This window comes from Plectropomus leopardus, chromosome 2 (genome assembly GCF_026936395.1).
Source record: "Plectropomus leopardus strain MGB_pleo_1.0 chromosome 2, ASM2693639v1, whole genome shotgun sequence".
In the NCBI taxonomy this organism is placed as follows: Eukaryota; Metazoa; Chordata; class Actinopteri; order Perciformes; family Serranidae; genus Plectropomus; species Plectropomus leopardus.
The window spans coordinates 96,401-110,418 of record NC_142177.1 but is presented as its reverse complement, the minus strand read 5'-3'; the positions used below and the strand labels follow the sequence as shown (position 1 = coordinate 110,418).

Here is a 14,018-nt window from a genome sequence, read left to right as displayed (position 1 = left end):
ACAACGAACTACACTGCTGTTGCTTCATCACCACTACAAGGTTCGGCATGATTTGGCCACTTTTTTATTTAGCCACTTGTTAACAACTGTCTTTTTTAAGACACATAAAAGTTTTTGCAAGCGGGGTATTTACTGATGTATTTTATGCTGTCCTGTCCTGAAAAAAGATATTAACTGAGGCCTTGAGTGGCAGGGTAAGGTGAAAGCAAAAATAAGAAAATAATAATAATAATACTCTGATGTATATCTTTGATTGAGAAAATTATGTCAATGACAACATCTGTTTGCTCTCAATAACCCCAATATGTTTTTTATGGACAGCTTTCTTTTTTGTTTTGTTTATTTTTTACTCTTTAACATATGTAATAACATATTTTCAGCTCACCTGTTTACACAATTATGTAAAGTGATTACTGTGACCTTATCATACAAGTATACAATATAATTTATTACCTATTATAATGTGAGAGTTGTATATGGGTGCTTTTTCTGATGTGAGCCATGTGCCTTTAGTCACATCCCTTCCAAATTAATTTATGTGGTGCTTGAAGATCTGCCCTTTTCACAGAATTCTTTAGGGACTAGAGGGTCAGGGGAGGGTCAAGGTCAAGGCACTCCAAAGGGGCACTCTGCTCTTGTCATATCATTGTTCTGTTACCACCTCATTCCTGACATACTTCACCTTAGTGAGCTTTGCTGCTGATGATGATGTTTGCACACTTGAACTTTTTTTTACTTTTAATTTTTCCTCTGCTGTTTAGATATGGATGCTCAGCATTTATCACTTACATTTGTGTCTTATTTTATAAGTGAATAAATGTGAGGTTTTACTTTCTTTCTTACTAGTATGCACGACTGAGAATGACATCTATGAAATGTTGTTATGCTTGCATAATGAAAATAAAGCTCTAGTCTGGGGTGCCCAGTAGCTTAGTTCTTAGGGCGGGCGCCCCATGTACAGAGGCAGTGTCCTCACTGCAGTGGTCGCAGGTTCGTTTCCAGCCTCGGCCCTTTGCTGCAAGTCATCCCCTACTCTCTCTCCCCCTTTCACGCTATATCTGTCCTGTCTGAAATAAAGGCAAAAGCCAAAAAAAAAATCTTTAAAAACAAAAAAAGTTCTAGTCTACATTATTCACCACCTATTGTGATATGTTTTGGCACTTCATAAATATCATATATATGAATATATATGGATTACGAATATACTTATATATGTGGGAGATATATAAGACATACTTGAAATCAGCCATTTTTGCTATATTTCAAAATATATGTGGCATCTGTATATATGTGACTTATCACATATATACACATCTATATGCATTTATTTGTGAAGCATACATGTATATAAAAGCCATATATGTATTTTACTTATTTGTTCATGTATCAGATTTTTGTCCAAGCTGCCTTGAAGCCCAGAGTAAGCACTTACAAATATAATTATTTGTTATTGTCTTCATTATACAAAATACTACATTGGTGTATATTTTTCCCAATCCTGGGAATTTTTGCTAAAAAAATTCTCTGACAAGAATTTGAAAAACAAAGATGTACTGATTCACTCACATTCTAATTGATATTGATTTATTTGATCTTTTTTTTTTGTATTAAGCCTTTGCAGTTACATTTTCTCCTCCCCCTCTCTGGATGTAAAAGCTAAATTAAAATACATCAGTGAATATTTCAGATCTAAAACAGAACAACAAGAGACATCAAGCTTTCTGTCATTTTCCGTAACGTAGACCAAAGGAGTTGAGGTTGTATGAGGACACATCTTGACGTTGTTTAATTGTCCGAGGGAAGACCACCTTTGAGATCCACCATCCTGCCCTGGGAAACTTTCCATCAGCTAAATGGAACTTGTCAGCAGGTAAGTACCCCATACTCTTTGCTGATGGTGGTACTGATGCATGGCTTACATCTCTGAGAGCTTTGAAGACTTCCTGATCTGAAAAATATACAAGACAAAGATTTTTTACTTCAAACCTGTTTGACTTCATTATCTTATTCATAAAGGCTTATATGACAAGGATTGTAAGCTGATAAGTCAAAATGTAAACTCAAAACACAAAAGAAGTAATTCAGCAAGATAAATACATGAAATGGTTTGCTTTTTAAAAAAAAAAACAAAAACATTTGCTTTTGTTTATTTATGGCATGAGCCACTCAACCTTACTTTTCTTTAAGCTTTGGCACTTAAAAGAAAACTTAAGCATTTTTAATCTGGACCTTATATTCCCATGTGTCTAATACTGATGTGAACAAGATGAAATTGGTCCAGTATTGAGAGATAGGGCAGCAGCCAGCAGCTGCAAGACAACCACGATGTAAGCATATGGGACATTTGGACACCATCACTGTATCTTCATTGAAAGTGGTCTTTTTTTCCACAGACTGTCAGACTTCCATAGCCTGAGACTGTTATAAGCATCCAAGGTGTCTCTTTCATCTGATCACGTCTTTTTGTTACTGTCTCCTCATGAGGATGTCTTGTCTTAAAATCCTTGCAAGATTTGGAGAAAGTAGCAAGGGTAATAGTTTGTTTTGTTGGTGTACAGAGAATATAGCTGTTATAGTGTTAATTCACTGATGATTATTTACCTGATGTAGATAATATAGGACAATTGGGACTTAGAGTTGCTGCTGCAATGCCCAAATATCAATATTTCCTTTGTGCAGCAATATGAAGCCAGCCATTCAATCTTTTATTTTACTGTTCACATATTTTTTATATTTCTGATGCTTCTTGTGTTGTACTATACTCTGCTGCTGTAACAGCAAATTTCCACCACAATGGGAATAATAAATTATTATTTATTTTATTATTATTATTATTATTATTATTAGAAAAGATCATGTTTAAGGGCTCTCACAATAACTAACATTATCATCTTAATTAATTTGTAGTTTTCTCTTTGGTATCTCCTCATATATAGGAAGGACAACTTTAGGCATAAAATTGGTCTTACAGTTTGTATAATACCGAAGCACAAACATCACACACACTGGCATAGATAATATTGGCTTGTTGATATCACTTATTCTATAATAATAATACAAAAATAATGATAATCTTAGATTTATATAGTGCCTTTCATGATACCCAAGGATGCTGTACACAGTACAAGAGAACATGTTAAACTAAAATGGACAAACAGCAAACAGAACAGAGGTACGAGATGAGTGACTGGCAGGGAGGCAGAATTAAGTGACGTAAGTGAGGCTGTGGTAGAGAGTTGGTGTTTGAGGATTGTTTTAAAGTCCAGAGATCTGGTGTTGCAAACAACTGTCTGGAGAACGTTCCAGAGGGTCGGAGCTGTGATACTGAAGGCTCTGTCTCCGAAAGTACGGAGTCTGATGAGGTAATGCAAAGCAGGCCTGTGTCTCAGGACCGAATGTTCTGGGATGGGGTGTATGGGAGAAGGAGGCCTGAGAGGTACTGAGGGGCAAAGCCATGGAGGGATTTGTAGGTAAGGAGGAGGATTTTGTAGTTAATGCTGAACATGATCAGAAGCCAGTGAAGGTGGATGAGAGTAAGGGTGATGTGCTCCAAGGACTTGGTGCAGATGAGAACCCTGGAGGCAGAGTTGTGGATGTACTGAGGGGAGGGGTGACAAACTGTTTCCTGTTTGAGAGGTTGACAGCAAGGTGGTGAGACAGGTGGTTGAGGAGGATGGTATGGGAGATTGTGTCGATGCCTGAAGTAGGGTCGAGTAGAATGAGTACACAGCAAATTTGTGGAGTTGAAAAATCTGGAGTGAGACAAAAAAGAGTGAAAGAGTTAGATTTCTGGAGTTCATTTGGTAAGATTAACTCCTGTTTGTGTTCAGGGATACTCTTTGATGGTGTAATATTTTGCTGTTCATTCCATGGGTGTTGAGGAATATGAATGAGGACCTCACCTGGTGGTGGTTAGTGGGCGCGGCAACAAAGAAGATCAGTCTTCACTCAGACTTCGTCCAAGGTAGGTAAAAGTACCATTTTACTTCTCAAATTAGGGCATTTTTAGGGTGAGTGAGTTTCTTAGTTTCTCTGTCAGGGTCATAATGTTACATTTGTAAATTTTTTGCTTGGACCAACTTGCTAACTAGCTGCTAAAGTTAATGCTTGCCACAAACTTGTTTAACATGCTAAATATAGCTCGACAGCTTCCCGCATTGTAGTTACAGGCACTTCATGCATAAAATTACACCTATACTCATCATAACTTCTCTTTTTGTGTGTATGTAAGTTAGTTAACGTTAGCTTACTCTGTTTGTAGTTCTATCAACATATTAACTGAACCTCTGCTGGTTCCTTTAGATGAAATGGTAGACACCGCTATGATGACAATGGAACATGGGATCAGCAATAAAGCAATGTTGACAAGGTTATGACAATGTCATGCTAATTTTGACTAAGGTTATGCTATATGTTAACATATATTCAACAGCTAAGGTACCCATGAAGACTATTTTGTTACAGTGACAGGCCACATGTTGGTTTAATTACTGGTTAAAGTGATCTATTTTTCTTCAGTCGTCAAGATGTTGCTATAGGTGAATTATGGACAGATAAAGAAATGGGTGAAGGTGGAAGAAACAAGCTTCTCAGAATTTATTAGTGCAGGTGAGTAATGTGTGTTATCTACGAAGTTATTAAACGAGAAGTAATAATTTGAAGTGCTGATTGTTTTACTGTAGAGATAAAGTTAGTTTAATATTAGATACAAATCCATTTGGCTTCCTCACTTTTTGAGCTTAAGAGGTCAAACTAGCTAGCGTAATGTATCCTTTGTAACACTTGGTGGGCAGGGTTATGCTCATAATGTAATACAAAATAGCCATCTGTTCTAATGGGGAAGTTAATATGTGGGTAAAATAAGTCCCTGCCACATTTTGCTTGTGCAAAAAATCTCTCCTGATCAAGTGATTTTAGAACCTTGTGCCCTCTATCCCAATGTTTATTTGTGATCCTCAGATTTAACTGTCCTGCAGCAAGATGGTGAAGGGACTTCATCCTCAAGTCTTACAGATACGTTGTCTAAGCAGTGACATAAGTGATTCTGGATGTCAAATGGTTCAACCTGTCATGCAGAGCACCCATGCAAGAAATGCAGTTTTATTGCTTACATACTTTGCACATTCTTTGTCAGTTGGTCAGACTTCAAAACCATTTTTAAACAATTTATATAGAAAAAGCATTGTAAATGATGATCTGGAGATTGTTGTTTTGTTTAAAATTTGTATTTTTGTTGGTAATTGTTGTTTTGTATATTATATCATTTGTATCTAGACAGTGGAGCAGATTCTCACTTCTGTGCCAGCAGGGATGACTGCTATCAAAGAGTATGATGAGCCTGGGAGTTTGAAAGATTCCACAAGGCGATTAATGGTGAACATCATTGTAGCTCACATGCATGAAAAGGAAGAGCAAAAAGCTAGATGTTAATGACATGACATTCTCATTTGTAGATGAATTTTAACACACAGAATTCTTTTGCTTTTGGAGGAGAGGTGTAAGTAAAGCAACAAAGGAGTTTCATGCCCTTGGGATTGTGTCACTCTTCCCATCTCTAAATGACCCATACTCAAGAAAGGGATATGTGAGTTTGCATTGTTGCTGTGGTGTGAAATAATGATGACAGTTACAGACTGGTTCATTGATTATTTATGTATAAGCAGAATATATGCACTTAATCCATCAAAAACTTGATGTTGTCTGCACTCCAACCAGATGTTTTTTTTTTCTTTTTTATATTATATTTTCAGGATCATTTCTATGACAGCCAGAGCAACAAAGGCTTTCTTCAGTGGCATGTCAAGACTATGCAGCATTTATCCAAAACCACATCTACATCTCATAACAGAAAGGAGCTAGAAGGGGTCCCACATCATCAAGAACATACGGTCCCACAGATGACCAGCAAATAGGAGATACATGCATGCGGCTGTGTCTCTCCTTCACCATACCACTGACTGTGACTTAGTCTTCCAGAGGATGAGAGAAACATTCCACTTTCATCAACAGATGCTCCATGATCCACAGCAATCAGTCGCATACTTCAAAGGTTTCCTTGTTTCTTTGACATTAAGGGACTGGTGGGTAACACATTTGAATTTTAAAAACATCTGTTAAAACTACTTGATTTACTTTCCACTCAGAGTTGAACACCAACATTGCTCCTCTTCTTGTCTTGCTGTATCTTCTCACTCCACAACCAGCTGGAAGGAAGCGGCCCAAGAAGATTAGTGTTGGAGAGGCAACAGATCATCTTGTGGAATTTCATAAGGTTTGTGAAGACAATACCATCCAATCCCAAATATTGTGGTTAATGCAATATTTAAAAAAAAAAAAAAGACTTATGTGGAGATGCTTTTCTTTGTGTTTCAGTCCTGCCACAGCCTTGAAGATCACCTCAAGACTATTGACGGAAACGTCCAGCCATATCTTCTGGCCACAGGCCATTCAAAAGCTCAGGTTTTCAGCTTCTACATAGTATTGGATAGAAAGCTTCTTCCATGTCAGTCATGTACATCCTTTGGTGCATTTGATGAGTTGTTCAAGTCAAGTCAAGTCAATTTTATTTATAGAGCCCATTATCACAAAACATGGTTTGCCTCAGAGGGCTTTACAGTGTACGACATCCCTCTGCCCTTAGACTCTCACATCACCCAAGGAAAAACTCCCAAAAAAGAACCCCTGAAATGGGGAAAAAAAAAGGAGGAAACCTCAGGAAGAGCGGTAGAGGATGATGAGGGATCCCTCTTCCAGGACGGACAGACGAGGAACAGATGTCGTAAATAACAAATGAAATACAATCATGGCAAAAAAGGAAAGAGAAAGAGAGAGGGGGGGAGAGGCACAGCAATAATAGAAACAGATGCAAGTCATATTACAATAACAGTAAGGGTGAAACTATTAATTGCACTCTATGATGATGTTGAGGGTGATGATAACAGTCTCATGCATATGCTGATAGGGAGGTGTCCAAAGGCAAGATCACAACATAGGTGCAACCAGGACCAGACCACAATCAGGGCGAGCAGGGGGCACAGAATCAGTCAAGCCACAGCACGAACACAACCAAAGGCAGGGTCGCAGCATCAGCACAGCTATCACCACGGTCAGGCACAGTCAAGGTTACGGCCAGGATCCAGGACAACTAGGAAACAAGAGAGCAGGAATGCTCCTGAGAGGCAACAGGATTAGCGTAGTGCAATTCAACAGACCCAGGCTCTGTGATCGTGAGCCCCAGGTAGTGAGAGTACCACATGGCTATCACAGATGTAAGGCTAAGCTAAACTACTGAGGCTAAGCTAAGCTTGCAAATGGCAATGCAGTTAACAGACATGCATGATTTTCCGATGGCGGCACTGAGAGAAGGAAAACGAGCTCAGCGTATCAGAGGAAGTCCCCCGGCAAGTTAAACCTATGTCAGCCTAACTATGGGCTGGTCCAGGCAACCTGAGCCAGCCCTAATTATAAGCTTTATCAAAGAGGAAGGTCTTAAGTCTACCCTTAAAAGTTGAAACGGTGTCTGCCCCCCTAACCGAAACTGGAAGATGGTTCCATAGAAGAGGAGCATGGTAGCTAAAGGCTCTGGCTCCTATCCTACTTTTGGAAACTTTGGAAACCACAAGTAACCCTGTATTTTCAGAGCGCAGTGATCTTAAGGGATGGTAAGGAACTATGAGCTGCGACAGATAGGATGGAGCCTGACCATTTAGAGCTTTGTAAGTAAGGAGGAGGATTTTAAATTCCATCCTGGATTTCACAGGGAGCCTGTGCAACAAAGCTAAAACAGGAGAAATATGATCCCTTTTCTTGCTTCCCGTTAAAACAAGAGCAGTGGCGTTGGAGAGACCTAAGAAATTTGTTGGGGCAACCAAATAATAGGGAGTTATAGTAGTCCAGCCTAGAGGTGACAAATGCATGTACTAATTTTTCAGCATCTTTTTGGGACAGGACATGTCTAATTTTTGCGATGTTACGCAAGTGAAAGAAAGCCATCCTTGAAGTTTGTTTTATATGGGAGGCAAAAGATAAATCTTGATCAAATAAAACTCAGAGGTTCCGTACAGTAGTGCTAGAGGCCAAGGTAATGCCATCTAGAGAAATTACATTGTTGGAAAAGGAGCTTCTGAGGTGTTTGGGGCCAAGAACAATGACTTCAGTCTTGTCTGAATTCAACATCAGGAAATTATGGCTCATCCAGGCTTTTACATCCTTAAGACATGTTTGAAGTCTAGATAGCTGATCAGTTTCATCTGGTTTCATAGATATATATAATTGCGTATCGTCAGCATAACAATGGAAATTTATAGAGTGTTTTCTAATTATGTTGCCTAGAGGAAGCATATATAAAGTAAAAAGGATTGGTCCAAGCACCGAACCTTGTGGCACTCCAAAGCAGACCTTAGCATGTGCAGAGGGTTGATCATTGATGTGAACAAATTGGGAACGATCTGATAAGTATGACTTAAACCAGGCTATTGACATTCCGTTAAGGCCAATTAAGTTTTCCAGTCTGTACAGTAAGATTTGATGGTCAATGGTGTCAAATGCTGCACTGAGATCTAATAGGATTAAAACAGAGACCAGACCTGTGTCAGAAGCGATAAATAAGTCGTTATTAATTTTTGCAAGTGCCGTCTCTGTGCTATGATGAACTCTGAAGCCTAAATGAAAGTCGTCAAATAAACTGTTATCTTGGAGAAAGTCACAGAGTTGATGAGCAACCACTCTCTCAAGGATTTTAGAAATAAAGGGGAGATTAGATATCGGTCTATAGTTAGCTAAAATCTCAGGATCGAGAGTGGGCTTCTTTAGAAGAGGTTTAATGACAGCTACTTTAAAGGACTGAGGTACATAGCCTGTTAATAAAGACGCATTGATTATATCTAATAAAAAGTTGTCTAATAAGGGCAAAACTTCCTTAAGGAGCTTAGCTGGGATGGGGTCTAGCACATCAAAGCACATCAAAGTTTAGAGTCCATAAAGGTCAATGGGGGAGAAATGGTCGAAATAAATTTCAGGCCTTGCTGCCATATTCAGGCTATCTGTGTCCGGGTCCAAGTCAGGTAAGGGCAAGAGGGGACGAATTTTATCTCGAATAGTTATAATTTTATCATTAAAGAAAGTCATAAAGTCGTCACTGCTTAGGGCCGAAGGAATACAAGGCTCTATGGAGCTGTGACTCTGAGTCAGCCTGGCTATGGTGTTAAAAGGAACCTGGGATTGTTTTTGTTTTCCTCAATTAATGATGAATAATAGTTTGCCCTGGCATGGCGGAGGGCCTTCTTATACACTTTAAGACTGTCCAGCCAGACTAAACGGGACTCTTCCAGTTTGGTTGAACGCTAGTGTCTTTCAAATTTTTGCGATGTTTGTTTCAATTTGCGAATCTGGAGGTTAAACCATGGAGCTAATTTTCTTTGTTTCATTATTTTCTTTTTCAAGGGTGCAACAGTGTCGATAGCTGATCGCAGTGAGCCAGTAGCATTATCGATGAGAGTCAATTTGAGAATGACTTAAGTTAGTAGAAGTGTTGTCAGTCGCTGTAAGACATGGTAATGATGTCAAAGCAGAAGGAATCCGTTTCTTAAATTTAGCCACTGCTGAATCAGATAGACATCTGGAATAGTAACTCTTACTGAGAGGCTTGTAGTCGAGTAATAAAAAATTGAAAGTTATTAAATAATGGTCTGACAAAGCAGGAATCTCAGGAAAGACTAATAAATCTTCAATATCGATGCCGTATGCAAGGACTAGATAGAGGGTCTATCCCCTCCTTGGCCAGTGTCCCACGTAACGTGACTATTTATATGACCAGGAGGAGTGGATTCATTCAGGCTAATCACTCATCAGGACAAAGCCAGGTCATAATAAAAGCCATAATAAATCAATATGGTTATCCAATATTAAATCAGTGACTAAATGAGCTTTGGTTGATAACGGTCTAACGATCAAGAGTCCACATTTAATTCTTCTGTTATGATGCTGTTTGACAGGAGATGAGTTATTTTTTATGAGATTTTCATGTACAACTCCCCTTTTGTTTATTTTAGCTTTAAACAAATGAAGTGGTCGGGGGACAGATACCATTTTTATGACATTTACATTATGGGTGTGTGACTGTGCTAGAGGAAGCTCAGAGAAGCGTGTAAGACTGCGACTCTGAACCCTGGTCCCAACTCTGGTTTGTCATGGCTTTTGGGCCTCTAATAAACTTGGCCAGATTTCTAGAGAGTAGAGTAGCTCCATCCAAAGTGGGATGGATGCCGTCCCTCCGGATAAGACCAGGTTTCACCCAAAAGGAGTGCCAATTATTAACAAAGCCCACATCATTTGCTGGACACCACCACAACAACCAGCAGTTGAGTGATGACATGCGGCTAAACCTGTCATCACTGGTCACATTGGGGAGGGGTCCAAAGAAGATTACGGTGTCCGACAGCTTCTTTGCATATTCACACACCGACTCTATGTTAATTTTAGTGACCTCCGATTGGCGTAACTGGGTGTCATTGCCGCCGACGTGGATAACAATCTTACCGTATTTACATTTAGCCTTAGCCAGCAGCTTCAAATTTGACTCGATGTCACCCGCTCTGGCCCCAGGGATACATTTGACTATGGCCGCTGGTGTCATTAACTTCACCTTTTTGCAAAATAGAGCTACCAATGACCAGGGTTGTGTCCTTGGCTGGTGTGTTGCTGAGCGAGGAGTACTAGTATTTGAAACGTTAAGGGGGGTGGGTGGTGTACCGTGGGCTTCAGCTTACTACTTCGCTCGGACAGTCACCTGGCTGCACGGGGTTGCCAGGGGATGGCTATCAGAGGCTATGCTATGTCGGTCCGCACTGGCTACAGTGGGCTTGCTATCACAGCTAAAGAGGGATTATTCACGGTGCGGAGCCGTGCTTCCAGATCCCTAAGCCTCGCCTCCAGCGCAGCAAATAAACTACACTTGTTACAGGTACCACTATCACTAAAGGAGGCAGAGGAGTAACTAAACATCTGACACACTGAGCAGGAGAGAGCAGAAGAGGGAGAGGAGCAGGGAGAAGCCATCGCTAACCAGAGCTAATGCTAAAGTAGCTAACGGGCTAACAGTGAGTGAGCGGCTGTGAATACACGGGAAAAACTGCGGAGAGGAGGAGACAGCTGTGAGTGATTAAGTAAATTTTATGTGAGTTTTCAGTCACAGACAAATAAAAAGCAGTCGAAGTAAGGAACAAGTAATAAGATTAGCTGGGAATCGCTCGTAGGAGCAGTTCAGAGACGCTACCAGAGGCACAGACAAAGATGCACCAGAAGTGATGTAACACGCTTACCTGCAGTATGTCAGCACGTCAAGGAGGGTTGTTCAAGACACATTTTGTTTTCAGTGTGAAATATGATGATGATCTGTCCAGTCTGTACACATTTTTGCAGACTACTCTGTATAACATTGACATGGGTACAACAGAAGAAACTGTTAAAAGTTATTCTGGATTTAGAAGACATCTAATTAAGATACATGCTACCACTGATAACACGTGTGTGCATCATGAAACTTATGACCATGACACCCAACAGCACAGTCATTCTCAGTGCTTAAATGATGAAACACCTTCTACTAAATGTTGAAGCAGGAAGATAAGTGTGCCTTCATTACTACCAAACTTTTGGGAAGCAGTGTACCAAATACTGTAGTCCTACAATTGAGAATTTAGAGGAATTTGTTGGAGATTTGCAGTCTAATATTCAGGACAAAGTATTAAAATTACTTCCAGGTGGCAATCCCTCCAGATCAGCCATAGAAGAGTTATTCAAAAGTATGGAAAACCCTTTTAGCCAGTTGAATACTGATAGCAAATGGAAGAAAAATTTCAGATAAAAATGGGATATAGTAAAGCCAGTTGGACTGCATCTAGGAGTGAGGTATGATACCAGAAAAAATGCCAAAACTAGAACCTATGAGCAAGTTCCAATCAATGACAAGTTCATATATATATCCATACTGAAAACACTCAAGTTCACTTTCAAGAATGAAAATATTTGTGAGATGATGCAAACATGTACTTAGACTGACAAATATGAATATGATGTTTGCCCTACAAATTCAATTACTATGTACAAATTTGCACTCTTGCACAAATTACTGGTGATAACTTGGGTTTGCATGGCATTCTTGGTTTCTTGGAGTCATTTAGCGCAAATTATTTCTGTAGATTTTGTTTAACTGATAAATCTTCAACTCAGTCAGTTTTTTCAGAAGATGACCCACATTTAACTCTAAGATCAGCAGTTCTGAATTTCGAACATTATACTAGTTTGTAAATAACCTGACATTAACCTCCTCATTTGGCATCAAGTGAAAGAGCATACTTAATACATTGCAATATTTTAATACTGCAGAAAATTATGCTGTTGACATCATGCATGATATTTTGGAAGGAGTAGGTCAATATGAGGTCCAATTGCTATTTGGATATTTGATTAAACATTTCATCTCAAAAGAAAGCTTGTTAAATAGAGTGTATACTTTTCAACAGTCCAACAGATATTAACCTCGACTGTGTGCGGGACATGGAATAGGGTTGATTGCGTCACAAACACTTTGTTTGATCACAAACATACCTTTGATATTTGGTAAGCTTGTGGAGGAGGATGATTTGCACTGGCACTTGTTGCTCTTGTTGCTTAACATTTTAAACATTGTGTTCTCCTTCTGCTTTACTGAAGGGATGACTGTGGATTTAAAGCACCTTATTACCAACTCTTCAAAGAACTGTATCCATCAAACAACTGATATTGAAACATCATTTCATGGTCAGCTATCCAAGGTGCTGTCATGTCTGCTCCTCTGCAGCCTCTCCTCACTCACCTCTCTCCTAATCAGCCTGATTTCTTCCACCTTTAGTGCTTCCCTCTCTCTCTCCCTCTGCCTGGCTGCACCCTCGTCAGCAGTAACCACCTCCCCCTGTTGCTTATTTCCTGTCTCAGCCTACATAACCTGCCCTGTGTCTCACTCTCAGTGCCAGATTGTTCTCCGTGATGAGAGACTTTCCAGCATACCATTCCTGACTGACTGACTGACTCTGTCCGTCCCCGACTAACCTGCTTCGTCTCTGTCCCGGTGATCCGACCTGCCTTCCGATTCCCGACTAACCTGATTCGTCTCTGTCCCGGTGATCCGACCTGCCTTCCGATTCCTGACACTGAAGTCTGAAGTCTGATCTGCGCCTTCCTCCCTCCTGCTCCCTGAGACGGGGAGGAATTCAGCAAGCCTGCTCTCTGGTGAGATCCGCCATCGTTGGGGTTGATTCCACTGCTCAGCTTGACTCACCTGCTCTGTTCTTCCAGTGGGTTCCCTGCCCGAACCACGTCACCAGTTCGGCCAGCTCTAAGGTTCGGCTCGGTGGATCACCGAAGTGGACTTTCATTCCCGTAGACATTGTTGAGACTGAGATTATCTTCGTTTGTGCCAATAAAGCCCCTAAAAGACTCTGTCCTGCCTGTGTGCTGCATTTGGGTCCAGAAACTAGCCCTGACAGGTGCATTCAAAAAATTGGACCATTCATTCATATCTGGACCATGAGATTTGAAGCTAAACAATGACAATTTACGCAGGACCAGTGGACACTATGTCTGTTGGGTTGACACCATAAATCTTATACTGTCCCTGTGCATGGAAAATGTCCAGGTCTCATGGGCTCTGTCCAGTACGGTATGCTTGTGTACTCGTGCCAATTGAGTATTGTGAGTATAAAACAACACAGCTTGTCCCAACTTCATAGTGGTGATCGTTGGTCTGCGGGTGGTGTAACCATGTCATACTCATAACGAAGGTACATAGTGCGCCATTCGAGGGTCAGTCCATTCCTCAGCATGTAGGATTTTATGAGCCATTGATCACAATGGATGGTCAACATTCAAATGTCACAGGGTGGGGAAAGCAGGGGGTGATGTTCTGATTGGACTGACCAGTTCACACAGTGGAGCCATATCTTAGAGATGATTTGGGTTATTGGTCCATATGATAGTTCATT

The 14,018-nt window shown here is 40.3% G+C and overlaps 1 protein-coding gene across 1 annotated transcript in view; it reads right to left on the bottom strand.

Moving 5' to 3' along the window:
* Nucleotides 1-1,724: 1,724 nt before the first annotated feature.
* Nucleotides 1,725-14,018, bottom strand: part of kiss1 (KiSS-1 metastasis suppressor) — a 29,797-nt gene continuing 17,503 nt past the window's right edge. Inside the window, exon 2 of the mRNA XM_042511204.1 lies at nt 1,725-1,948. Within this exon, the coding sequence (XP_042367138.1) occupies nt 1,725-1,948 (224 nt within the window). The remainder of the gene's footprint in view (nt 1,949-14,018) is intronic.